This window comes from Anopheles merus, chromosome 2R (genome assembly GCF_017562075.2).
Source record: "Anopheles merus strain MAF chromosome 2R, AmerM5.1, whole genome shotgun sequence".
Lineage (NCBI taxonomy): Eukaryota > Metazoa > Arthropoda > Insecta > Diptera > Culicidae > Anopheles > Anopheles merus.
Genome location: NC_054082.1, coordinates 34,496,036 through 34,523,929, shown reverse-complemented (window position 1 = coordinate 34,523,929; position 27,894 = coordinate 34,496,036). Strand labels below are relative to the sequence as shown.

Here is a 27,894-nt window from a genome sequence, read left to right as displayed (position 1 = left end):
AATCAAACATAAAAAAAACACAACCAATTGTCTACAACCAGGCAAAGAGATTTAGATAAAGGTGTAACACATTTTGTACACAACTTTGCCTCCTAACTTTGAAAATCTGTAACAATAGCACCGCTTTTTTCCTTTACTAAATATGCTGGCAAAACTGTTTAACAAGTCTGGTACAAGAACACTTCTTTTTTCACTTCAAAATTTGGAACAACTAACGAATGGAAAAGTGTTTTGGAAGTTGCAATAATTTAGCGTACAAACTATGCCCAGCTAGCTTAAATGCATACATGATGCTCCACAATCCTCCACATTTTGACTGCACAACATCCTATTTTCTTTGGTATGTACACAAGCCGTGTACTGTCTGTTTTGAACAACTCCTTTTCACAAAATCGCTTGAACGGCTGAGAACTGGCTGCTGAAAATAAAGTGAAAAAAACAACAACAACAACAAACAAACAAACAAACAAATTATCTGATTTTGAAAATGAGATACACTTGGAGTGGTATAAAACTGCACTTGCAAAAAAAAAAAACAAAGAAACTGCTAAAATCAAATAACTTTCGCAGCAAAAAACTGAACTGAAAAGAAGATAATAGAGAGCAGCAGCAACGGCAAGCATGTAGGGCTGTACTGCTATACTGTGGCTTCCAGTCGATGTAGAGAAACATAATATAGAGATATATGGAACAATAATGACAACAATAAGTACACAGCTAACAACGTATGACCATAATTGTAACTGAAAGAGCAATACAGTAAGTAAGAGTAACAATAATTGTGACTATTAGAATGGTGTAAATAGTAAACGTGAACAGAAATGACAGAAGAAGTAAATGACAGTGAAACTAAGTAGTGTGAACATGAAAAACAAACGAACAACTCTCACACGCACACATACTCCTCTCACGCATACCCACGCCGAGTGTAAAAAGGAAGAAAGAGTTAGGTGAGGCGTTACTTGATTGAAACTAATAACACATAGCTGCACTGAAACACATTGACCAAGGCAAGTTGCAAGATGCAAAATGTTGCTCTTTTGGGATGGATGGAATGATTTTGTCGAGGGATTGAACTTGGGCGCGGCATGCGTTACTTTCGGCATGTCGTAAGTGAAGAGAAGGAAATGGGTAACAAATGATTGAGGTTTTGATAAAATATGATGCTCGGGATAATGTTTTGAGCAATAATAGAAAGTACTAACAAATACGATACACAATCAAGCGATTATAAACTACGAACAAAAACCAAAACATTAGTGGATGGGTCCACAAAATAGTGCTCTCTGCTTTCAAAGTAGCGATAAACCGAAACAAAAAATCATACAATTTGCACTAAACAATACAGTTTTTTAAAATACAAACAAAGTACAGTAAAGATTTTACTAAAACTAGCTCTGGTACGATACCAAACAAGCAGGGATGGTGTTCTGTGTGGAAAAGTAGTGATGTTGTGAAAATGCGTTGTTTGCTCTTGTTCTATTGTTCGAAAAAACGAAATTTACTACTTGCTTGATTACATTGTGAGTTTGTTTGTTTGTTTGCTTGTTTTTCATGGTAGTGTTTCGCTTTAGTGCCTTGTTGATTATGTATGCATGTATGTGAGAATGATGGCGAGTTTTCACATTGTGTGGTGTCATTTTCTAGTCCTAGTATAATCTTCTCTTTTTCCCTATTCACTTGTTATCTGTCGTATCTGGGGGGGGGGGGGGGAGGAGGGGGGTGTGTGTGTGTGTGTGTGTGTGTGTGTGTGTGTGTGTGTGTGTGTGAGAGAGAGACTTTATGTTGGTGCTAGGTTTGAAGGTGGTGTTTTTTGTTTATACTTTTACAAAATACAATCAATAAAACAATATATATATTTGATATGCTTCATAAAAAAACAACACATACAATCATGAATATCATACATATTTTGAAAAGCAGAATAAAATGGAATTGAAAGTAAGAGAAAGAATAACAGTACTTACTTACCCACAAATACAACCGAAACAGACACAACAAATGGAACCCAAAAGACCAAATGAAATGAGAGCGCAAATCGAAGGAACGAACGTACGAACGAACGAATAACTCTGTACCGGAAACAACATGGCGCGGATTGTTGGTTGGCATAGTGGGGACGGAGATGGAAATTTATAGGTTTTTTTTTTTGTTAAATTTACATTTTTGGTGGTGATGGCAGTTCAGATCAATTTGAAGACAGACTAACCAGCCGACCAGGGACCAGGGGGTAGTTCGGGTAGCGTGTGTGTATGTGTTTGTTTGTGAGTGAACCGAAGAAACATAAGACACGCTTGGACTCAATAGAGGCACCCAAATGGCACCCCAATAGAGGACACACACACACACACGATTCGAGATAAGAAGGCAAAAAGAAAACCATGGGGTGAAACAGGTGAAACAATAGTCTCAAAGCATATTAGCAGCGCAGAGAATGTGAGCGAAACAATGGAAACAATCGAACGGAAAATCATGTGAAATGTTCGCGCGCGTGTGATGATAGGAAAGAGAGCCCAAGTGGGAAGGTTGCTCGCAGTTAATTGTTGCAGTTATGGTTGCCCAAACATAAGAAGGAAACTCACACTCTCTGTCACACACACACACACGCACACAAACACACACGAACACACATTGCAGTGCACACAAGTGGTTGGAGTTGCTGGCCCCAGAGCAGTTTGGAGCTGTGTGTGTATGCCAAACGTTCACAAAACATTGAAAGACGGACACGCACACACACACACACACACGGATCGGTGCTGTTTAGTTTCAAGTACGACTCATCAAACCAAAAACAAAAACCAAACTGGGTGCCAACAATGGTAAAACAAGAAACACTAGAAGAGAGGGCGTTTTGGTCTGTTAGTATACACCTTCTGCTTGTTTAGTGTCGGTGTGTCGTTTATGTCCTTTGAATGTCGCTGCCTGCACGTATCTATTGGATTGGAATCTGTGTTAGTGTAACTGGTTTGGGTTGTACGGTTGTGCGTGTCCTAATTTTTAACCGATAGACAACAGCACCTGGCCCTCATCCTTCATTTCGTCCTACCAAATGTGGAGCGATCGTTCATGTCGATGATCGAGTGTTGATGATCGTAAAAGGAATGTCTTTGCTTGTACATTGTACTAGTTGTTTGAAAAACTACCAATACAAACAATGTGTGCTATGTGTGTGTGTGTGTGTGTGTGTGTCTAATATATGTATGTAATGTTTAGTGAGTGTGTGTGTGTGTGTGTGTAAAAATTTTAAATACCACAACAGACGAAAAACCGAAGAGAGAAAACCGAATCAGGACCAAGAACAAACCGAAAACGTTTGATGATAAGAAAGGAAATCAAAAACGAATACGTACTTAAATAATAAGATTTTTATTTTTGTTCTGTTGTTTGCTTTTCTCCCCTTTTTTCCTCTTCTTGAATCGGCTGCTTCTCTTGCCAGATTATCAGGGACCCCTCCGCGACACCTATTCGCTCTATTTTTCTCTTTGTTTCTGTTTTTTTTTTTGCTGCTCTATTATGATATATATATGAAGGTGTATTATTTCTTTTCCCTTGTGTGTTGCTGTATTTTTTTCTTGTTTGCTGTGGCTGTGTGGGTTGTATGTTCTATGTTTGCCTTTTTTACCAGCTTAGAGTTTGATTATTCTCCCCCCTCCCCCGCCATCGAGCTATTTGGATTGTTGGGTTGTTGGGTTTATAATAATTTATAATTATTTACACAGTAGAAGAACATCGGGTTGAAAAAAATGGAACGGAAACGGATTTTGAGAAGAAAATTGTACAAAAACCAAACCAAAATCTCTCTCCCTCTCTCTTCTGTATGAACCGCTCCAAATACGACGGTGGTGTGTGGTTCGTTGCAAACTTCCTTCACTGCATATTTCTGACCCATGTATTTCCAGTGCTATTTTGAACATGTTCACACTCATTTTAAATTCGTGACTTCTATTGTGCTGGAAGTGTGGTGCGGGGGACGGTTTGCCCCCCGCAGCTCACTTGTGTACACAGTTGTGATACTTGGGCTTTTGCTTGCAAAAATTACAAAATATTATTAGTAAGGAATCAGTTAGTAATGCCTCTTGCTGCTTCTTCTTGCACGAATCTCACTCATCTGCTCTCGCTCTCGATCTATTTTTCACTATTGCTTGTTACTACTGCACGTCCCAGATTGGACACTTCAGTGTGTTTGTGTGTGTGTGTTTTGTGTATTTAGGGCTATAAATAATAATAAAAGAAATTCTTGCAAACATCTTGCAAACCCAGCGCACGCAAACAGGCTGCCGGATAAAATATATCGATTTATTTTGCAATAAAAATAATAATATTTTTTACTATAAATATTCACACACTCTCTAGCATCTTGTAATTAGTGAGAAAAGAAAGAAAGAAAAGAAAATTAAACACAAACAAAAATCAAACCAATCAATGTTACTCTATCGCGCGCGCTCGTGCACACACACGCACGCACATTTCTTCTTCTCCACAGTCGCGCCAATCCTCAGAACAATGTTCCCAATGGAAAGCGCAATGTGTTCGGCTTCGAAACGATGAGGAGAGCAAAATAAACACTAATGCCTTATACTACACAGATGGTATCGATAAATAATTAGCTGGATAAGATTAAAAGCGGCAGAATAGGTAGTTGTTTGCAGTAGTAATAGTAGTAGTAGTATACTAGTAGTAGTAATAGTAGCAGTGTATATGACGGAAACTAAAGAACATTCTATTGCACACACCTCTCGTTCTTCTTCCTCTATCATTACTTGCTATATAAGTGCTCCATCCTGTGTCGCCAACACACGCTGGTGGGCCTCTTCTATCACTCCCCCATTTATGCACTAAGAAATCTTAAACCCCCATAGCACAGACAGTGGGTACCATCATAGTTGGAAAAAAATAATATATCTGTAAAAAGGATAGACTGACACGCATCGTAATGTGTAAAGAAAAAATAAAATCATAAAACTCGATGATAAATCCCCTTAACCATAATTGCAAACGAAACTCATGAAAACGTTAATACACACGAATAGGATTAGACATTGATTTTCACGCTAAATAAACAAAATAGTTTTGTTTTACAAACTAAAAATCATTAACTAAAGAGAGGGCACGGGTAATATTACGAGCATATCGTAAGTGTTGTGTACAAATCGAATGTGAATTGAACATCGCGCGCCACAACGGTCCTGCCTAGGACGACAGTCTATCTTCCTTTGCATAATGCGTTTTGTAGTTTTTTCTTTCTTTCTTCTGATTCCTGCTTTTTGTTGTGGTTGTTGTTGCTGTTTTTGGTATCTGTAACTGGTCATTTACTGTTTCGAGCAATCGTTTCTTGTGTGTTTGCTTCTTATTCTTCTTCACTTGTTCATTTGTTTACACCACTCTTTTTTTCCTGTTTCTCCAAGTTGCTTTGTAGTAGTAGCGTCTGTCCGTGCTTTTTTGACCATGTGGTTCGATTCATTCTTTGGGCTGTCTAATAAAATCTTAACATTCCTTCCTCGTTACAAACCCAATGCACTAAAGTAATATGATGTCACATTTTAGTAGTTTTGGTCGCAAAAGATAAAAGAAAATGAACTCATAAGAAAGTAAAAAAAAAAACAAAACAAACGAAAAGCTAAACAAAAGTACCAATGTTGTTGTTGTAGTTTTTTTTTTTTTTTTTGAAACACCACCACTTATAAGTGTTAGAGAGAGAATGGGGCAACATAAAACAAAGGTTTGACAAAAGTATAAAAAAGGTGTAAAAGCATAAGCCAGGTGAGATGAAAGGGATAATTTTGGGAGAGAAAAAAGTTACCCCAGAGAGTTAAACAAAATAAAGCAAATCATAAACAAACAAAAAATGATGAAAATAACGTTGCACCAGAACAAAACACTGGTCTGTGAGTGGAACCGGTGGGCAGGATTGATGATGAGTCTGCCCCAGTCATCCACGGGAAAACGGAACACTGTGAGCTGGAAACATCCGCATGTTTGTACGAGCGGAGGATACAATTTGGTTGGGGGAGGATGGAGGTGGCTTAAAAAGAAGAGTTTTCGTATCACAGCTTTGAATGGAATCGTTTGAAGGTTTCAGTCAATCATAACTTTAACTGACAAACTCTCGTGCACTGTATGCATACAATAGGGCCATAGGGCATAGCGGAAGAAGTCGGGAGCATATTTCGATGTTCGCTACTTCCATTGTTGGTGTATTGTTGGAGCAAACAACAATCGGCGTTGTTGTGTGGTGAATTTTTTGTCACAAATGTGGCAAATGTGTAATAAAGCACGCACGACAACCGAAAAATAGAAACAATTGGAAACAATTGTTTAAAAAATGTAATATTTTCAATCCCATTCCGAAAACAAAAGAAACAACAAAGGTAGAATGTCTTCCTTTCTCTCTCTCTCTCTCTCTCTCTCTCTCTCTCTCTCTCTCTCTCTCTCTCTCTCTCTCTCTCTCTCTCTATCTCTCTCTCGCTCACTCGTTTGCTTGATAACTCAAAGAGGAAAAAGGAACTCAAACAGGACATTTGGCTATTGTGCTGCTAGAGAGTAAACAAGCTACCCATTTTCACCGCATATCGCTCCTGGGGGTTCTGGCCGTAACTGACCTTGCATGTGTGTGGTTGTATGTGAGTTGTGTTTGGCTCATTGCGTTTGCGTGTTTTTACTGTACATATAATCATGATTTATTTGCTTTTGTTCGTAATGTATGCTTAATTAATTCGGGTATCAAATGTCAACTCTATACCCCCTCCTGCAGTGGGTGCTTTTGTGTGTGTGTGTGGATGTGTTTATGTGTATAATTTATATCTAAACACAGTTTGCCCTTACATTAGTTAGCCCTTTCCGGTTTTCCAAAAAAACCGAAGCAGCAAACACATCCTCATCCATGTATGGTGCTCGTGCCACCGATTCCCATCTGCTCTCAATACTAATTAGTACGTCTATGCTACGAAGGGGGGAAGAAAGGGGTAGGGGGGGGGGATAATACCATTATTTTCAAGGATTTTTCCTTCTCTCTATTATTTTTTCCTAACCCTTTTCAGGACCATTGTTGATTTAATAATCGTCAAAACTATGTTTTTTTTACGTTACATTTGCTGCTTGTTCTGCGGTTTGGATGTTGTTGTTTTTTTTTTTCACTAAGAAAGAGTATTTTCACTTCATGGTTTTCATGCTTTCCTGTTTCCTTCCTTCTCACGCAAGCACACACACTTTGACTATACGTTTGCCGCCCCTCCCAAACAACTGCTTCCCTCCCCTCCAAACGGGTGTCGGGGGAGAGAAAGGAGCATGTATATAATATGCATGTAGAATAATAATTATATACCATATATAACATTTTCCCTCACTGCCTCTCCCTTCCGCCTTTCGCCCACAAAATGCGCTGCGGAGGGAGGGATTCGGTTTGTTTCAACACTTTGCTTAAAAATTACTGTGCGATATTCATTCATGTTCAACACCCATTTTTGTTGTGGTTTGTTGCCTGCGTTACACACACACTGTGGCTGGTATGTGTGAGTGTTTTGTTTGTTTGTTTGTAGCTGCTGCTGCTTTTTCCCACTTTTGGTATCGAACTAAAAGGAAAAAAAAAGAAGAAAAAAGTGGGCCCAAGGTTCAGAGTGTCCTGTCCCAAGGCTTAGCCAGTAGAACACAGCTGCAGAGACAAAAAAAGATGCAGTTTCCCCCAGCCCAAAATGCTTCAAGCTGCTTCAAGTTCCTTGCTAGAGAGTGGAGTGGTACGTTATTAGAAGATTGAGTCGTGTATAAGTAAACTACTCTGTGACCACGTGGTTTGGCCGCGAATGTCGATTGATTGCTTGTCTGGTTTTGCGTGCAAAGAAGCGCAAAAAGAGAGGGAAAGAGAGCGATAATAAAAGTAAAACTAAACATAGAGATGCTGTCGGAAGGGACCAGATCGGCTCATTTCACAACTAAGATCGATATTATCTCCCTTTGCATTGCAGCGTTCGTGTTGTGTGTGTGTGTGTATGTATGTGTACGTGGTTTTACTAAGTTTGCCTTTTTTATCCATCATCAAGTAAAACGTGGAATTTTATACACAACTTTCCCTGCTCGTGACGAGACTTTGTATGTGTCGTCGCATCTCAAATAATGTTTCAAAACGTGGTGGTGGGTTTTACTCACTGCGATTCAACATTCAAAGTAGCACGAGCAGTCCGAAGGGGTCAATATAAGTAGATTACACTAGAATGCTTACGATCCATTGTCCCTCATGCTTTCCCTCTCTCTCTCCCGCTTTCTTTATCGCTTTCATCCATACACGCTCATCTTTGTTCTTTCGCCTAAATTCTTGCCCTTTCATCAGCATTCGACTAGATTTGAGTAATGTGCTTCAGGAAGGGGAAGAAAGCTGTTTGTGCCATTTCCCGTTTTCATAACACTAAAAGTATAATGTTTCTATCGTTTCCACTTGTTTGTTTAAACATTCTCGAGACTCTTGCGTTCTGGTTGAGATCAAAAATTGAATGGATGGACAAATCGAGAGGAGTAGAAGATCACCGCTTTCACCGCAAACATATTGGCGAACACGGTTAAATGTGTGATTCTAGTTTTTCCATTGCTCTCTCTCTCTCTCTCTGTCCTAACGGGGAAGAACAGTAAGTTTTTGCCACCAGCGCTTCACCAGCGGAATCCTTTGCTTTTTAGTACGTGTTTGTTGACTTAAGTACGTTCTGTTTAGTTTTCGTTTGTTTTGTTTTTTTTTTTGCTTTTGCTTGTCTGCTTTCATCTCATAGCGCACCTCGTGCGCACTACTTCGGATTTAAGGGTTCTGCGCTTCATATATAATAACGGCCTCCTTTTTCTAGCCGATGCATTACAAGCCCTCTCCTTCATTAGTTTCTACCGTTTACGCTGACATCATTTTATACTAGCGTCTGTTTGAGATCAGCTTAAATGTGTGGTGTGATGGTGTCCATACGCTGTGGTATGCAATATGCTCATACTAATTTCATAGAGAGAGTGTGTAATATATGCGCCCATGCCCATGTCTGTCAGCGTGTAAATGTGCTCAGCAGTGGTGCTGCATTCATAATATGCCGTTCAAAGAAAACGAACTAGGTGTAATCAGTACATGGCTTTCCAGGGGTTCTCATAGTTGTGGGACGCTTCCTTGAATCTTTCTTACGTGAAGTGAACTTCATATGCTGCCAATTGGATTCCAAGCACCCTTTTTGGACAGGCTCCTAGGAAATTCCTATTGAATTTGACCAACAAGGGTGCTATAGAGTCCAATTCCCATTACATTAAGTTCATTTCACGCAAGAAAGAGTCAATAAAGTGTCCCACAGCTATAAGAACTCCTGGATAACCCTGTATATACTGCACACGCTGCTGTTGTACACTACTTATCCCGCTATGTGATTTGAATCGTGTTTTGTATGCCATAGTGTTCCTCTTTTTTTGTTAGCCAGAGGGACATTTTCTTAGGCTCGTTTTACTGTTTGATTTCGTCCGGTGATGAATTAAAATCAGACACACAGCACATTTACTCTTTCCATTTCCATGTGAACCCCTGCTGCGGGTTCGCGATCGCCAGTGATCGTACTTTCGCCTACGCAGCAGCAAACTAATAGTGGATGTTGTGTCGTGACAAGCCCTTTAATTCCTCTAAAACCCTTTCCACGCACACGTGATGCATTTGTCTATGCGCCTCTTGCTTTTCCTACAAGTTATCCCAAATAAATAAGTTAAGCAAATAAATAAAATTCTCCTAATTCCAGCATTCCCTCCCCTGCAATCTGTTTATAGCGATATACATATATGTATATATACTTTTATCGTCCACCAGGGCCATAGCTCTAAACTGAATAGACTATTTCGACAATCGAGTTCACGGGGTTGCACTGCCGAACAAACAGTGTATCCACACTTTGTTTTTCAAAGCATTTTCCTAAATAAACGAAAGGTAATAATATATGTATATATTGCATGTGCCGGTGAAGGATTGTTTTTTTTTTCTTCAAATTATTCCTTCACCACTATTGCAACGATATCAATATAAATCGGCTCATTTGTGATGTACTACCTCCTTGTAGTATATGCTGCTGTCCTCGAGTGGTCGGCTGGTGTGTATGTTTTTCGTTTATCATTACCATTTACCCATCTGTTTTTTTTTTTTTTGGTAGCAAACGTTTAGAAAAATGCACATGTTTTCCTGTGTACAGTATACTAATAATATTTTTATATATAAAAAAAAAACCTAGAGTTTATAAAATATAGGCAAAAAACATATCTTGCATGTTTCATCTCTGCATGCCACTTGCTCTCTCTCTCCCTCTCTCTTTCTGCCGGGGGATAATTATTCCTTCTAAATTGTCTCCAATATTAGGTCACCTGACGCATTCGTGTTGCTTCTTTCCATTGCTGGACTTTTGACTAGATTTAAGTTTACCTGCACACTACCCTCTCTCTCTCTCTCTCTTTCTCTCGCTGCAGCACTTGTGTGTAGGTGTTGCTTTCCTTGTACAGATGCACCGATGTTAATTGCCATCCTGTTGAAAGTAGGTCCGATTCTTAACCGCCAATTCAAAACACTTGCAACGGTGCTCTGACTTGCATTTTGCATTGTGATTAGAGGGTGAGGACTGTACTGTTTGAAGCTTTTAAACGCGTGGCGGGATTGATCAGTGTTTGCTATTTTTCCCTTCTCTTCTTCGAGCGTACAGCTTCGAACATATCGACGAAATGCTAGTTTAATGGGGTTTACCTGCTGCTGCTGCTGCTGCTGGTGCTGGTGCTGCTTGGGACACCTGCGGTTCACGGGTTTTCACTCCAGACCTTCGTCACCCGCGCACTCACCAATCGCTCTCTACTGTTCGGCTAATAGTGTGTGGTTTTAGATTGTTTGTTTTATTACAGTTTCAGTGATTTTTTGCCTGTTTTTTGCGCCCAACAGTTTGCCATCCTTTAATGTTGCATACTAAATGGGGAAGGGAGGGGATTGAAGAGAGAAAGAAAATTTATCATTTAGCGTGGGGTTAGAAGAAAATGGCATTGTTGTTGATAAGTGAATTTGATTAGAAAAATACTGGCGAACTCCTTCAATGGACGTTTGATAAGCACGCTCTGTTATTAAGTGCTGTTAATGTCATTTGCATTCAACAGTTACGTACTATTACACTCTGCCCGAACTACAAGGAGAGCGCGATATAGAGACAAAAGAGAGCATTACATTGTTAGGGGTTACAAATGTAGAAGAATCGAGAAGACTGGGAACTATAAATTCTACTTGGATTTAGACAGATTAGTGATATTTGGGCTAAAAATGTGTTAGACAACAGATACTAATAGCAAAAATCAGTTGGTAAGTTGAAAGGACAACAGCGAACAACACGCTGTTGTGTACTTTCTTTTACGCTATTGACTGTCGGGTTTAGGAGGAGCCTGAAGAGAAAGTGTTCTACAGGGCCCAGCATTTTCAGCCAACAAATCTCCGGCGAGGATATACGGAAAAGAAGTAGTGGGAAATATACCACAACCCTCGTTATGCAGGAAATGTATAACCGTCACCGCTCATTTGTGCCAATGTGTTCAGACATAGAGGCATCGCTCGTCCGCGTTTCGCACAACTCACGCTTTAGCTCCTTCCTTTGCGCTGCATTCTTCTCCATCATTTTGTGGTCACCCTGCAGCATCCTTTGCCTGTACACCTTCTTGTACTGTACCGTGTCTGTGCGTAGTAGTAGTAGTTGTTGTTGTTGTAGGGTAAGAGGGATGTGAGAGAGTATATGGCTTCTGGGTGTTCGTTTCTTCAACGGCTGTGTCCCCCGTTTTAGTTTTCACCCATATGGCCGCCGCTGAAATTGATCGTGGAGCAAGCAAGGAAGGAACGTTGGATTTATTATATTTACATGACACGGATTCACACTCGATGGGGCAGCAGCGGGGTGGGGCTCGGGGGTAATAGCAAGAGCACTCGCTCGGAGCGAGCCAAAGAGCACGGTGTGCTGCTGTGCCACCCGAGGGAGGGTGGGCGAAATTGCACTAAATTAGATGAAATTGAATGGGACGCCGAGCGAGAAGCGTTTTTGTGTATGTGTGAGGTTGTGTCCGATTGGGTGGAAGAGGACTAGAAGCAGCGGGGACAGTAAAGCGGAGCTGTGGAGTAGTAAAAGATGCAGGGAAATATTGATGACAGAATCAAACGCCCAGCAGTAAGTAGCAGAAGCGCCTGGTGTCGATCGCCCCGATAAGATTGAACCGAATGTAATGCTCTCTTTTGAACTTTTTTTTTTTGCTTTCTCCCAATAAAAAGGAGCAATTGGGCGAACATTGCTGCCACCGAACGGCCAGTTTAATATCATGTCAATCTGACAGTTATGGATGGATCCAAGCAAGCGACACTATAAAAGGTTCTAGTTTTTTTTGCTGTTCAGCTCAGGAGCAAGTGCAAATAGGAGTTAGCAAAAGCGGGAAATAAGTGGAGCGGTGGAGCGGCATAGACTTGAGCTAGAAAGAGCGAGCAGGTGGGTAAAAAGGCTCGGCGTACCACGGCCTTTCGTCAGACGGCAACAAGCAGCTGAATTATTCAGTGCACAATTGTGGGTGTCGTACGGATTAAATTGCCCTTTCGGACCAAAGAGGCGTAGCGGGAAAGGTGCATGGGGAAGGAGAATGGAGTATTTTTCGCTTGTTTGTTGAAATGTAACGAATAGAGAGAGAGAAAAAGGAGAATCAATTTACTTTGACTTGTTGGTCTTGAAGCTGACTTGCAGGACGCGCTGACCGAGCGTGTAGCCGTTGAGGGACCGGATGGCCAGCATCGCCTCCTCGTAGTTGGTCATCGTCACGAACCCGTACCCCTTGCACTGGTTCGTGGCCGCATCCTTGATGACCTTCACGTTCTGCACCGCACCGAACGGGCCGAACAGCTGCCACAGCGTGTTTTCCTCCGTCTCCGGTGCGAGATTGTAGATGAATATGCTCCAGCCACCGGACGGGGCCACGTTCAAGCCGTTGGCGGGTGCGGCGGGCAGCATCATGTCCAGCACCTCCCCGCCCATGGGCGAAAACCGGGCCAGCCCCTTGTTGATCGGATGGTGAATCGCGCCGAGCCGGCGAGTCAGCTGCGGGTTCAGGAAGGCGGGCAGGGCCGGCTGCACCACTTTGGCCGCCGCATTCTGGCCCGGCGTGTTCGAGAACTTGACCGTGATCGGATCGGTCAGCCCCTTCGGCGTGGTACCGTTCAGCGCCTGGATCGCCCGCTCCGCCTCCTTGCGCTGGTCGAACCGAATAAAGCCGACGCCCTTCGGCTTGTCGTTGCCGTCCTGGATGAGGACGCGCGATGTGATGATCTCGCCGTACGGCCGGAAGATCGTCTCCAGCTCCTCCTGCGTGATCGTCTTCGGCAGGCCGGAGATGTACAGGTTCGCACCCTTGATGCCCTCCGAGCTGGGCCGGGCGAACGACACCTTCAGCACCTTGTTCTGTAACCGCAGCCCGTTCAGCACGTTCACCGCCTGCTCGGCATCCTGCGGCCGGTGGTAGTTGACGAAGCCGTACCCGAGGCTCTGCCCCTTCGGTTGCCCCGGGTAGATGACGTTCTTGTCGCGCACCAGCTTCACGCTTTCCACCTCGCCGACGCTCGAGAACAGCGACCGGATCTCTTCCTCCGTCATTGTCTGTGGCAGATAGTTCACGATCAGGTTGGTGCGCGAGTTGTTGTCCGAGCTTTGGCCACCGCCGCCCGCCGCACCGCCGGCCACCGTTTGGCCTGCTTCACCACCACCACCACCACCGCCACCGTTTGCGCCATTCTGCTGCTGCTGCTGCTGTTGCTGCTGTTGCTGCTGCTGCTGCTGCTGTTGTTGCTGCTGCTGTTGCTGCTGCTGCTTCTGGAGGTCCTGAACCGCCGCCAGCACCTTGTTCGTCATGTTTACGGTCGTAATTTTGAGGCTGTTTCAAGTGGTCCCGCGGCCAAGCGCACGGGAGCTAACCAGGGGGGTGTGAGTGTTGGGTGTGGGCTAACAGACCAGAGAGAGCGAGATTAGCGTTAAAAAAACCCGTTACACACCTCCTTAGAAGGTTTGTTGGCCTAGCCGAGCTGTGCGTTTGTACGATACGTCGTGTCTGTATGTGTATGTGTGAAAGAGAGAGCGACACGACGACGGTGTTTAGAAGACGACACGCGCGTGTTCTTTGGTGATGGCCCTCACGGGAAAAGAGAAAACACTTCACCACTAATTCGCACCGCTTCAGTTCGGTGACACACTATTTCACTGTTTTTGGGGCGGTTTTTGCACTTTGTACACACGCAGGACGGACAGACACCGACCGATGACCGGGACACAAACACACGGGACACGGGGTACTGCCAGCGCCGAACGCACGGAACAAATGTGTGTGATGGCAGTGAAGAATGCTCAAGCTGACAGAACACAACTTTTCTCACCCCCCTTCGAGCGTGTTTCGATGTCTGCTGCTGCTGCTGCTGCTGCTGCTGCTTCTGGCTGCCCTGTAGGGTAGAGTAGTAGGGTGGTAAAAAAAATGGCTGCTGCCAGAGAGGAGGAAAAACCAACACACAAACGCGGCAACGGATGCTTGCTATCTGCCTCTCTCGTTCGCTCTGTGCCACACTTCTGCTATCTTGCCTATTCGCTTTGCCAAATGGGATTAGAACATTCACTTCCTTCCGACGAGCGAGAGCTCACACACATTCGCTGTGCTTCTCGCTCTTCTATACTCGCGCGACACACGCGTCAACTGCACGCACTATTCCCAAGCGCACCAACACTACGATCAGCTATTACTTCACACACGATACACACACACACACGTAACGCACACTCTTACACGTACTTTGCTGCTGATGGTGTGTTGGTACTGCTTGGTGCTGCCTATTTGCCCCTATGCGCTTTGATGCTCTAAGTCAAGCGATACTTTGTAGCGAGAAATTATTCGTTTTTCTGATCACGATTAGATCACAAACGTCACTTTGCTCCAACAAACGCAAACGCTTTAAAGCCCCGTTGCTGCACACGCGTGCGGTGTACGGGTGAATTATGCCTTCGTTAAACCTACACAAACGAGATGACCAATTCTATGCTGCTGCTGCAAACTGCCGCGCTATGCACACACGCTACAAACTATTCGTACACAATCGCTCACTGTGTGTATGTGTGTGTGTGTGTGTATTTACGTGTATGTATGTGTGGCGTGTGTATTGCGGGAGTACACTTTACCTTGTACTCCGTTCTCTTTCACTCTTGCTGCTCACGGTTTTACAAACCTCGCTATTTGCGCAATCAATACGGATGCGCGCACGGATGTGTGATGCGGCGTAGTATGGGGATGGTGGTAGTGGTTGACCGATAGAAAAAAAGAGCCAAGAGCGAGCGAGCGACGCACACCACGCACACGGAGGACTGCCGAAATACAATTGAGCAGAAGCTGGCCTGCCGGGTTGCGCTGCACCTTCGAGTTCGAGGGTTCGTGATTCCACTTGGCAGTTTCTCGTCGGTACGTCGGTGCGCATATAGGGTTTTCTCTTTTATCCGCCACATATCCTTGCGCACGTACGAGCGGGACATGCAGGGCGTCCGCGGATCCTGCGAGTGTCGCGAGCTCTACAACGCAATCCCCTTCGTAAAAGGTTCGTGTCAGGACGAAGATATCCTATCGTCTGCGCAAAAGAGGTAGCAATTGAACCTTTTTTGTAATACACTATTTACTCCTATCGCTTCAAACAAGGATTCGGTTCTTGGTTCGATTGATCATGCGTGAGAGCATATCTCAGCGCTAGGTGCAAATATCCTTTTGTGCTTTTTAATCATTCTAATCCCAAAAAAAAATGCGAAACATTCTACCATTCATTAATGATTTTTTATGTTTTCTTATCTACGTTCACTCTTTGATGATAATTTGATTTATGAGTACAATTGATTTCAATTAGTTTCATCTTAATTTTATAATTATCTTCTGCATCGCAAGTATGAAAGTATTACTACATCAAACCAACGTATTCTTAAATTTTGTTAAACTAAGCTTCCGATAAAACAATTTTGTGTCTCTATAGACTTTTATGATGATGATGGTTCATGATTATGATTTATGACAATTTTTCAATAGCTTTGTGCAAAACGGGAAAACATTTTGATGAAGTTAATTGAGTTGTCAATTCGCATCGACAACCACGTAGTACGGTTGACGATATTGTAGTATTATCGCTTGAAAACGGTCATGGTCATCAAAAAAGCAAAAATTATCCCCGGTCTGTAGAAATCAAATTCCATTTCTAGAGCGCTTCCTCATTTCGGGCTTTTTGATTCGAAATTATTTTTTGTCGATTTCGAACATCGAGCTGTCTGCGTCTATTACCCCGGTTGGCGAGTTGATTTCTTGGCCATATTTATCAAAACAAAAGAGTGTGTTTGCGGTAGGTGCATGTGAGAAAAACAGGTGAAATTTATCCGCCTCGCTGACTGAAACCATTAATCTAGGACGGTACTGTGACCTACCGGAGCATGAGTGGGACGGTATTCTAATGGTTTGTTTGGTTATCCTTTCAGAACAATGAATTTTCTGCGGCAAACATTCAATCTGACAAAGTCTATCGCCGGCGAAGGTAAGTGATAGCGAATAAGCATTGGTGGCGCATCGAAGATTGTGTAACAATGGACCTACCGGCACTTTGCTATTATATCTACATTCCGCATGTGTGTATTCGATGCCGGATGCTGCGAATATGTCAGACATGATGATTTTATTGATGATAGCGAACGCGAGTGATTATTATGTCAATGCTTTTTCCTTGTGAAACAATTGATTCCGGTGTAATCATTATTGTGGAAAAGGTTACAAGGTATCGACCTCGTAGATCATGAATCTCAATCGATACATCGTTACTGATACAGCATCTTCTCATACTAGTGGAAATTGATACGTTGATACGGTATACCATCTTCCGCAGTGATTATTTGCTGCTTTCGCAATATGAAGTGAAGTTGTTAGCGTTGCAAGATCATTAAGTAAGTCGGTGTATTTCTTCATGTATTTAATTTTGCTTAACTATTAAGCATAATCCGCATTTAAAACAAAAGCTAAGCCCGTAGCAAACGATTGTAGTTCTTTTCCGAAAGCAAACATGTCATCCACGCGTTCGTGAAATGTGCGCGCTGCAACTGACAGTTTCCTGAATGTCAGTGAAGTAAAAAAAAACAACAAAACAGTAAAATACCCAGGCGCTACAAACGGCAAGCCCAAAACAGCGAATGCAATAAGGAAACATTTTCGTTCAAATATTGTATGTATTGGAAGGTAAATTGAAGTACTCTGATCTGTTTTGGTTCAACTACTGCAAAGTTGTTCATTTTACCTTTCGAAAACAACCATACACGTTCAAACGGTTTCCAAAATAGACCTTATTAACGTCTTGTTAATAGCTCGTTGTCAAATGGTGGAACCAGCTGTCACCTGGGCGCGATCGAAACCGTTTTGAAGTACGGAAAGAAAGTGTCTGCCCGAAAGCACAAAACAAGAAGAGGCTCATATTTTTGCCGTCCTTCTGCTGTGTGGTGAGATACATGGAGAAGGAAGTTTATCGCAAAACGGTCGACTGTACGTAACGAGTGTGAATCTCCCGTGTGCGTGGTGTACGTAAAATGGTGCTTTGGCTGCACTTGAATGTAGCGTGGTTCTGCTCTACTGTGTGACCGTGCAATTGCATCAACGCATCCTCACCTAAGCCCTAGCGGGGGCGCGTGTGTGTGTGCAGAAGAGTTGTTGTTGCTGTGCAGTGTGTGCGCCCTAGATGATGTTCAAGGTTTGCACACAAGGTTTTCCGTTTCTGGGAAAAGCATAGCCCATGGTGCTGGTTGAAAAATGCGACTGTGGTGATGGGTGGCGTGCCTGCGGTTTCTGCAACCACACCGCTATACACACCAACAGCACGAGAAGGAGGAAGAGTGTATGCGTTGTGTGCGGGCAGTGTAAATCCGTGCGGCGTGTCTTGCCACTTGAACAGTTCCGAATAAGCAGCCACAAATGTGTTTGTTTTCTATTGTGAATGTTCCTTGAAGGCACCGTACAACCCTGTGAAGATGTGCTTATGAAGCAACTCCGTATCGTGCCGTCTTGCGTAAAGTGTGTCTCGGGTCATGTACGTGTGTTTGTGTGTGTATGTGTCTAGGGCTGACAATCCCTTTTTATTGGGAATACACACAACCAGATCCCATTCGTGAATGTCACCGACGTTGCTTTGTTTTCCCTCTAAACACCATCCGGGTGTGCATTTCTGTCTAACTCTCTGTCTCTCTCTGTGTTTGTGTCTCTCTCTCCCGCGTGTGCGTGCGTGAAGGTAGGATGGTTTCAGGCACCAAGGCAACGCGAGTCACCATAATCTTCATCGAACCGGCACCTTATCTTACCCCCACAAGCATACGAGATGGGGTGGGAAAACGCATCAAATATCAATGACACAGCACACCCAGTCGTACGGCACGAAGGTGGCCTCTGCATAGTCTAAGGTGGATCAACGCCATAGTCAGTCTTCCCGTCGTGAATTTGAACGCATCACACCACAACCCGAAAGAAGGAATACCCGATAATTGCGATACACGAAGCAAAGAAGCACGAAAACGTGCCGAAAGTTCGAAACATCGTCGACGCCGAGGGTATGCGTGCAACGGTAGGGGAGCGCTGTAGCTAAACTGTGCATTCAAACAGGTGTGCAAGTGTGCAAACCACCGAACACACCACCGATGCCAATGGTGAAAAAAGGAAACCTGACGGCCACACTGAACCTGCAACAATTGTCGCAATATGTACTTGCCGGCCCTTCAGTATCATTTAGTATCGTTCACCGCGGTGCTCCTCTCGGCCGTATTAATTATGATTGCTTTTTAGGGATCAATATTCGATGGGAAACAAGCGTCGATCCTATACCCTGGCACGTATCGTCGTATACAGCGAAGAAGGAAAAGGAAAACAGAAGCCCTCCCCCCACGAGAGCGCAAATCCTTTTAAGGACAGAAACATATGCGCCAGTTACAATTAAAAGGATGCAAGCAGTCCGTCATCCAAAATAACAGCTCCTCCGCCTCCTTTTCGCTGCACAATGTCCGATCCCGTTAGGCTCGCCGGCAGCGAACGCCAATGGACGAAGCAACAGAATACATTATTCCGACCGCTGATGCTGCGCAAACTGTCGCCCGGCAAAATGTTGCAAATTGCAAAAGGGTATCACGACGCGCTGCTGATCTCCCACCTCCCCCTTTAACCGTCCTTCATCGGTAGGAACTGCAAAACCAGCATGTAATGCGAAATGAGGCCAACGCACACACGCACCCCCCCGGGGGGAATCGAATATCGGAAAGACCTCTGCGCAGAGAAGTCACAGGAGGAGTAGCAGCAGTAGGAAGGAAGAGAGAAAGTGCCCAAGCGGGTTGGCGGGCGGTGCATAGCGATGCTGATGGTTCGGTTGCGTTTCCTTTTTCTTGTGCCATTTTTTGGCATCTTGCGTTTTTTGTATTTGCATCTTGAAATAGAGATCACCTAAGTGACGTGATGGAGTGATCCTGTTGGCATGATGCTACATCCACTTTCGATCATTTAACTACCTCAGCCATTAGCTGATAATGTAAATCACACTTTTAGTGATTGGTTCATTTCGACATCCCCTTTTGTCATTGTTGTGCGAGACGTGCGAGAAATTCGGCCTAGGAACGTAGAACAGAACTAAACCGAAACGGTACCGAAAGGGTGCAATCAAATGGAGAAAGGTTATTATTTGCCAAAGCACGTTCGTCTTTTGATGGTTTGATTCGGTTTGATCGTTTCGATCGTCGTGCCTGCAACCTGCCCTGGTGCACACGCAAAGGTTCGTCGGCCCGCTGCGCGCTACCAGAAGGAATTGCAGAGGGAATAATGTCCTCTTTGATCCACTCTCTCTCTTTTTATCTCTTTCTTTCTCTCTCTTGTACGATCAGCGAGCGAACGGTTGCGTTTTGTGTGCTTTTGAGCATCCCTTGGGGTGGATATGCTGCGTTGCGTGTGAAAAGGCAAAGGTAGAGGGAGCGTTTGCTCGTCACAAATTGTTCGCAATCGAGCCAGTACGATGATCGTGCTTTTGGGGTAGGTTTTTTGTTGTTGTTGCTTTCTTTCGTTTGTTGGGGGTTTGTTTTGTCGCGGGGCCCCCTGTCCACTCCCTTTTAGTGGAGTATACTTTGAAGAAGTTATTACCAACACCACACACGCGCGCGCGCACATTTGTGTGGGACGGTCGTGTGCGAAGGAAATGGTGATGGCCCAAGGAGTGAGAGAGAAAGATAGAGAGAGAGAGAGAGAGAGAGAGAGAGAGAGAGAGAAGAGAGAGAAAAGGAGGAGGCCACGGGTGCACAGATAGATGTGGTCACTGTTGCGGGTTGCAGATTGAGATCGCGAACGCCGGGCTGTTAGCTGAATGTTACCAGTTTTTTTTCATCTCTCTCTAGCTATCTCTCTCTCTCTCCTTTAGTTTCTTTTACTGCCTTCTTTTGTACTAAATTGTGGTTGCTTGCTTTCGTGATCAATGGAGCGCGAATTATGTACGCAAGTGTGTGTGGTTTGAAAGGCAGTGGAACATATAAAACAAATGAAACCACTTAACAAGCATGGTAAAGTTTATATTATACTCCACCATTCGCTTGCTCGTTGATATCGTTATTTTGTTTTAATAATTGAAGAATTTTTATTTTGGAAGTAACTTGCAATGGCGCTTGAGAGTTTGAAAATGGCTTTTATTTAGAGGTATAGACAAGATCTCAGGATACTTTTCTTTTTCTTTTTTTTTGCACCATTGTTGTGTTGTGCGAGCAGTGTACATGTTTTGTCCATTGATGCATGGCAGTAAACCAGCTGCACCGATGGATATTAGCTTCAATTAGCTTTTCTCGCTCAATAAGCATACATTGCACTAGCAATTGTCGGCAGTTAAAAGGGCTTTTTTCGCCTCATTCGCTTGATAATTTTTTTTAATTCTTTTTCCCCTACGAAAATCCTAACCCTCGCTCAAAACAAGAGCTGTCCACTTGTTGACTTGATAAACGCGGCTTGCTAGAGGCACAGAGACCATACGCCTTGCATATTTTCTAGGTGGGTTTAATGGCCATGGGTAGTACGTTTTGCTGTTTGCTGCAAGTTGCATAAAAAACCAGGTCACATCTGTCGACAGCCGAAGCTTCGTTTATGCGACGACATTTTGGCGCACGATGGTGTAGTAAAAGATCAGAACAGGAAGGACTGTTTTTTAAATTATAATTTGTTCAACCCCCTCCCCCCTCATTTTCCCCGCGTCGTATGTGTTGTGCACTGGAGCGGGGCACAAGCGAAGAACAGTGGAGACAACAACAACAAAAAAAGTCGTTTCCAAAATGATAAGAAACTGGCGGTGGGAACGTTGAAACAGTAGAAAATGCCGATGCCGAAACATCGGCGTGGGGTCTCGTTAACCCCTTAACCCTCAAAACCGCGTGTAAATGTGCCGTTGCTAAATTTCAACCCCCTTCCTTCCAACCAACCCTGCCCGAACGGCGCAACCCTATCTCCTCCAGCTCCCGCCGGGGTCGGTCCGTCTGCTGCGGCGAAGGGAACGAACGTGAGTGAATGTGCATCCGCTGTCGCCGCCGGACTCGTAACCGTTTCGCTTTTGGAACGAAACAATAAAAAAAAACAACGTTCGTTTTGGTCGACGGCGACGGGACACAGTGCGCGACACGCTCTGTGACAAGTGTCGAACCAGCTCGGCGTTTTGGTGTAGTAGTAGTAGTGGTGGTGGTGCTGGCAAAAAAAGGATGCAATCGAAACGGCCGACAACGCCGAATACACTGTGTGCTGCTGGCCTGTGTGAATTGGTTTGAATCGAGAACTTTTACCCCTCATAGAGCGGGGCTGCTCCCCTTCACCCCGCCTGAACGAACTCGTGGGTCGGGCGAGAAAGATGGCAGGGTGCGAATGTGTGCAAATTTGTGCAAACTCCCATCTGACCGATTCGTAAGACGTAAATGCCTCTCTCCTTCCACCTGTGCATCTCGCCGTCTCTTTAGTCATTTTCTCTTTAGCCGCTTTCCCCCTCTTCCCCCGCCTCACTAGGAATAGGAAACTTGATCTTGGCTCTTCTTGGCCTCTCCCCGCCATCGTCTGTGTGTGTGTGTGTGTGGGATCCTTTCCTCGGGTTGTGGAAGATTGGCACTGGAAGTCGTCCCGAACGCGTGCACACAACAACACAAAAAGCCCATTTTGCTCTACACGGGCCAGGGCAGTGAGCCGTCCCTCTGGTTTTTTTTTCGTCTTGTCGCCCCACTTTGGGGACGATGGGGAACGACACATAAACGCACACATTGATGCATGCATAAACACACACACATACACACGTACACACTCCTACAGTGATCGAGGGATGTGGGAAGCAGTCATGGAAAGGGAAAAGAAGAGACCGCGCTGCTCATTAATGCATTTCGATGCTTTTTACTCTTCTCTGGCGGAGCTGCGGCCGCCGACTCGAGCGGGAAACCGTGTGCGACCTCTCGTACGGCATATGTGTACGTATGCCGAGCGACCCACTAGTTCATCATATCGACAGTTGCTGGAAGGGTTTGGCAAGTAGCGCCGGCCGGCCTGGTGCGGCGGTGAAGAAAAGGTGGCAAGCGAGCGTGTGTGCTCTGAATCGCACTCTGAAACGCCGTGAAATCGAACCGGTAAAAACGGCAAAGAAACACTGAGCAAGAGCTGATCAACCAACCTGCGTTCCTCCGTTGCCGCGCCACTCCCCGCGCCTATTCTGCGTACCGAAGGAGGAGGCGAATATGCTGTTGTACCCAGCAAGCATCAACCTCGGGTGAGGTGGAAGTGGTGGAGGGAGGAGCACACGTGAGTAGCTGGTGATGCCGCGCGAAGGGGCATCCGGGCAGAAATTTGCCAACGGGCAAAAAATGAAGTCGAAAGAGAGGAACTCCCCGACCCCCTTCTGGTCGCTGGCAGCACACTGGATGCGTGTGTGTGTGTGTGTGTGCTTGGATCGATTTGAGTATGATGAAACAAGGAAGAGATGCGGCCAGAGAATGAGGAAGATGGCGAGAGCGAGAGAGAGGATCTGATCCGGTCGGGCAACATCGCCATCGGGTGCAATCGCCACTAGCGGGATCACGCTCCCGGGGCAGCAGATTTCCCCTCGCTGTCTGTCCATCTCTTACAGTTGCTGCTGCTGCTGCTGCTACTTCTTGCCCGTATAAACCTGCCGAAAAGGAAGACAGAATAAAAGAGGAAAAGCATATAAATCAACCAACGCTGCTCGCGCCGCTCTCTCGGCGGAGTTTTGCTGCACGCGAAGGTCCCGTCCCGTCCTCATCCGACCTCCTTCCGACCAGAGGGAAAGGAAAGCGGTGGTGATGATGGTGGTGGACGCATTGCAAATGAACTCTGGAAGACCGCAAGAAGGCCCACTCCCCCCTTCCCCAGCCCAATCCAGCTGGCAGTGCACAGCGGTGCGAACGTGCGAAAATGGAGTGAAGCGGAACAGCCCAACAGACACACACACACACACACTGCGAGCATGAGCGGCAGCAGCAGCAAAACCCCCTTTCGGGAGCCACAACCACCGCCGCACCGACGACCACCTTCAGGTCCTGCTTCACATCATCATGGCGTAGCGAGAGAGATCTTACCAAGCCTCCCGGGAGGAGCTTTGATCGACATCAAACTGGAGCTACGGGAGAAGAAAAGAGAGAGAGAGAGAGAGACAGAGAGAAAGAAAGAGAAAGAGAGAGGGTGCCCCGGCGGGAGATCTTGTTCTCGGACGGGTGCTCTTCTTCCGTCGCGAGTAAAGGTGAGGAACCGCTGGCACAACGCGAAATCATCACAACCCACTGCTGTTGTTGCCGATGATCATTGGCCGATCAGTGTGCGTGCGTCCGGTCGGTCGGGCATGGTCGGGTTGCGCGAGTGCTGCCCCTGCTTTCTTTCTAACGGAAGTGCAGCGTGTCTTGCAATTGGCGAAACAATGGGGGATGGGGGTGGCAGTTAATTTTCATCTCCAATCGATGAGATGAGCTGCTATTCAATGCAGTGCGTTCGTTTGATGCTGGTCTGGTCGGGGATACAGAAAAAAACAAATTAAAAAAAACTGTGAATAAACATCATCAATTGCAACCACTTTTTAGAGATTCGAAGCAAAACAGACCCTTGAGCTTGGTGCACCAGGAACAGAAATGAATCGTATCATGTGTCCAAAGTGGTTTTGTTGCAATTGATGACCGTTTGCTTCTCTTCGGTTATGGTAGTGCCCTTTTCCCCTATTGTACCCTTGCTTCTCTTGCTTCCGGTTGTGCAGATAGTGTGAGCCTTCTTCGGATTGGTGTGCGGTCTGTGTGATCATCTGTCTCTGTGTGTGTGATCGTAGTGAAGTGCTGCAACGATCGTGTCTTCCGCTCTCCCCCCCACCCCCCCCCCCCCCCACACCGGTCCTGCTATGGTGTTACGAGTGAAGTGCCCAGTGCTCAATTACAACAGCAGCAAGTGAAGGTGATTTGCAAACAAGAGTGATTCGCTTCCGGCCTCTTCCACTTGCCCTCCCCCACCCGGGGAACCGCTTAAGCACGAGGGCGGGCTCCGTTTGTGTGGCCAGAGACGTCAGCCTCTGACGGCTGTGGCCACATACAGCAAACGCATCTTTCCGGTTCGTCTCTGCGCGCGTGTGTGTGTGAGTGTGTGAGTGACGACCAATCGTGTGCAGCCAGCGTGATGGGTTACGATCTGGCCCGCTTTCAGGGTGATGTCGACGAAGAACTGATCTGTCCCATATGCTCCGGCGTGCTGGAGGAACCGCTGCAGGTGAGTGTTCCCGAACTGATCGCGTTATCGCGCGCGTGTGTGTGTGTGCGGAATTGGGGATCAGCGACTACAAGGAAATGCTCTCCTATGGTGATGGTTGTTCCCACTGCCACAATGTATTATTATGTGCTGTGGTTTTTTTTTAGTTTTACTCTGCTGTGTGTGTGTTTCTATTGCATTCATCATCTTCGATCGCAAAACCGGCGGTGGTTCGTTGTTGCTTGCGGAAGAGAAAGTGAATGCAATTTTCGGTAATTTCCTAGCGTGTGGTGGTTGCTGTGGTGTTGTGGTCAAAGCCCGCCTTACACGATTGTTTGATCATCAACATCGGGCATACCCATACCCATAGGCCGGATGCTTTTTAGGGTAAAACCCAACACTGCTGCCTTTAGCTTCGCGTTTGTTGGGAAATTTGGCATAAAATAGAAGCATACGCCGCCTAGCAAAAGGGTATTGAAAGTAAGTTAGTTTGTTATGTTTTTCCGTCTCTTTAATATTTACTTTTGAATTGATTCTTTTTCCGTACGCTTTACGTGTATGGCATCACACTAGAGCAACAGTCACAATTAAAGTCAGATTTTATTTATCGTTTTATGTAGGGCTGATAAGAGTTTCTTGTTGATTGAGATAAGAAAGAAGCAATAGCATTTTGTGGTGATTAACTGCACAGCTGTACATCAGAAGCCTACCACTACTGTTGTTTTTTTATGGCTAGCATAACGTACTGGTTTTTTATCGTTAGCGATAAGCCCTTAATCTAATAGTCAAACAATGTCGTTCCGTCATTTTTCCAACAAGAATTATAAAACAGTTGTTGTGCGAAAATCTTTGTGAGAGCATTTACCCGGCGCTACGATTCCTAAACAGTCCGCTGCGGTCACACCGGTATTTTTGAATTCAAAATAATGTCCTTGTACACTAATTATGTGTTTCTCTTTCCCCTTTCAGGCCGTTGCCTGCGAGCATGCATTTTGTCGCGGCTGCATCACTGAATGGCTGTCGCGGCAGCCGACCTGCCCGGTCGATCGCAACCCCATCACCAACAACAACCTGCGCGCCGTGCCAAGAATACTGCGGAATTTGCTCTCCCGGCTAAACATCACGTGCGAGAACGCGATGTACGGCTGCACGCTGGTGCTCAAGCTGGACACGCTGGCGGCCCACATCGAGGAGTGCGAGCACAATCCGAAGCGACCGCTGCCGTGCGAGAAGGGCTGCGGGTTCGTCATACCGAAGGACGAGTACAAGGACCACAACTGCTTCCGGGAGCTGCGGTCGCTCGTGCACAGCCAGCAGCAGAAGATGGGCGAGCTGAAGAACGAAATCAACGATCAAAATCTGGTGATAAACGAGCTGAAGCGGGAGCTGAACCTGGTGAAGGACTTTATGCGAGCGATGCGCGTCTCAAACCCTGCCATGCGTGCCATTGCGGATCAGATGGAGCGGGACGAGGTGATGCGATGGTGCAACGGGCTGGCAAGGGCCCGCGTGACGCGCTGGGGCGGCATGATCTCTACCCCGGACGATGCACTGCAGGTAAATGGGCAGTGCCGCGTGTACGATACGAGATTTGCTTCTTGCTCTAAACGGTTTGGTTTTGTTTTTTCATCTGCAGCTCATGATTAAGCGGGCGCTTTCGGAGTCCGGCTGCCCACCGCACATACTGGACGATCTGATGGAAAACTGCCACGAACGTCGGTGGCCCCGCGGTCTCAGCTCGCTCGAAACACGCCAAAACAATCGACGGATATACGAAAACTACATCTGCCGGAGAGTGCCGGGTAAATGTCTATTGGAGAATCGACAGTCGTGTCCACCGCAAAGGCAGCGTTACTGACGGGTGCGTTGGTTGCATTCATTTTTTTCATTTTAGGCAAACAGGCGGTGCTGGTCCTGCAGTGCGACAACACGCACATGAACGAGGACGTGATGGTGGAGCCGGGACTGGTGATGATATTTGCTCATGGTATCGAATAGTTAGCGGGCGGGGAGTCGACTAGCACCACCAGCTATTGAGGGCGTCTGCAAGATGCCCCCGATACACTGGCACCGCTAGGGAGCAGATGTGTTTTGTGAGAACTACTGGCAAATGGATAGCATTTCTCCCCGCCCGCCAGCTGCGTATCCATCGCCCGTTTGTGTGTATGTGTTTTGTTTTCTGTTGTGTGTGTGTATGATGTACGTTATACTTTGTACCGTTGCTTTGTAACGACTAATACGAATGTTTGATCTCGGAATGGGTTTTGGTCAGCGAAATCCGTTCCCATCCTGCTAGCTGCGTTACTACCAGGCGACTCAGTCCATTCTTGGTGGCGTTTGCGCTTGTCCACCTTCTCATAATCGCGCAGACTTCCCGCCACGCAACGTTCACTGATTGTCTTCGGTCCTTCGGTAGGGAAATTCGGCGCTCACACGGGCTATCGGGAAGTACTTACAATTTTGGTTTAAGGAGCGAAAGGAATCCAAAGCAAAAGAGAAAGAGAGGGAGAGAGAGAGAGAGAGAGAGAGAGAGAGAGAGAGAGAGAGAGAGAGAGAGAGAGAGAGAAAAGATGTTTGCTTTGAAAACGTCCAACATTTGATAAGCCATCTGGATGCTTCGATAACAAGCGCAACACTCGACACCGTTTGTGATTTAATTACAGTTTGCTCTATACGTGCGTCTCGAGTGTGGGAGTGTGTATGGGAGAGATATAACATAAGCCAAAAGTATTTACGCTAAAAATGCTACAATTCACAACCTGTATCTGGGCACGAGACGAATCAGAAGGAGTGGAAGACGCGCAGAGTATAGGTTTAAGAGCGTATGGGAATTAAAAACGTTGTATATGGAATTCTCAAACGCCGCGACAGAATTAAATAGGATTTGTTTTAGTTATTCTTACCTAGCCATAAAGAAACTGAAATTGAATACATCGATAGATGAAAATTTGCATATAATTTTCATATCTTGAAGACCGCCCCCCTCTCTCCCATTGCTTCTAAAACAATTCCGTCGCAGGAAAATCCACTACTCATACAACTATCGCGCTTGCTTGCCTTACACAGAGTACTAAACAAACCGCTCCTAAGCCCTTGAAA

The 27,894-nt window shown here is 45.4% G+C and overlaps 3 protein-coding genes across 19 annotated transcripts in view; 2 read left to right on the top strand and 1 right to left on the bottom strand.

The window, feature by feature from the left end:
* LOC121589178 (40S ribosomal protein S12, mitochondrial) overlaps positions 1-27,894 on the top strand; it is a 60,869-nt gene that overhangs the window by 11,987 nt on the left and 20,988 nt on the right. The window contains exons 1-2 of one of the 2 annotated variants that reach the window (XM_041907879.1): positions 16,340-16,458; positions 16,524-16,579. In XM_041907879.1, the coding sequence (XP_041763813.1) occupies positions 16,528-16,579 (52 nt within the window). In that variant the 5' untranslated portion in view covers positions 16,340-16,458; positions 16,524-16,527. Of the gene's footprint in view, positions 1-16,339; positions 16,459-16,523; positions 16,580-27,894 lie in introns of those variants that run through there. The other variant, XM_041907878.1, reaches the window with a different exon arrangement.
* Positions 9,945-15,412, bottom strand: LOC121589176 (protein elav). 10 transcript variants are annotated; one of them, XR_006004272.1, is made up of 4 exons: positions 15,198-15,412; positions 12,700-14,470; positions 11,591-11,813; positions 9,945-10,936 (listed from the first exon to the last, which is right to left on the bottom strand). XR_006004272.1 is itself a non-coding variant. In XM_041907868.1 (3 exons), the coding sequence occupies exons 2-3, from the start codon at positions 13,887-13,889 to the stop codon at positions 10,924-10,926; spliced, it is 1,203 nt and encodes a 400-aa protein (XP_041763802.1). In that variant the 5' UTR covers positions 13,890-14,470; positions 15,198-15,412; the 3' UTR covers positions 9,945-10,923. The 10 variants fall into 10 exon arrangements, 2 of the variants coding, with proteins under 2 accessions (XP_041763802.1, XP_041763803.1); XR_006004276.1 differs by having other exon boundaries at positions 12,700-13,979; XR_006004273.1 differs by having other exon boundaries at positions 15,245-15,412.
* On the top strand, positions 17,446-27,874 carry LOC121589177 (E3 ubiquitin-protein ligase NRDP1). Of its 7 annotated transcripts, none has more exons than XM_041907871.1 (5): positions 17,446-17,571; positions 24,317-24,816; positions 25,765-26,352; positions 26,432-26,597; positions 26,690-27,874. In XM_041907871.1, the coding sequence occupies exons 2-5, from the start codon at positions 24,727-24,729 to the stop codon at positions 26,791-26,793; spliced, it is 948 nt and encodes a 315-aa protein (XP_041763805.1). In that variant the 5' UTR covers positions 17,446-17,571; positions 24,317-24,726; the 3' UTR covers positions 26,794-27,874. The 7 variants fall into 7 exon arrangements, with proteins under 7 accessions (XP_041763805.1, XP_041763810.1, XP_041763809.1 ...); XM_041907876.1 differs by having other exon boundaries at positions 24,267-24,816; XM_041907875.1 differs by having other exon boundaries at positions 17,446-17,606; positions 24,321-24,816.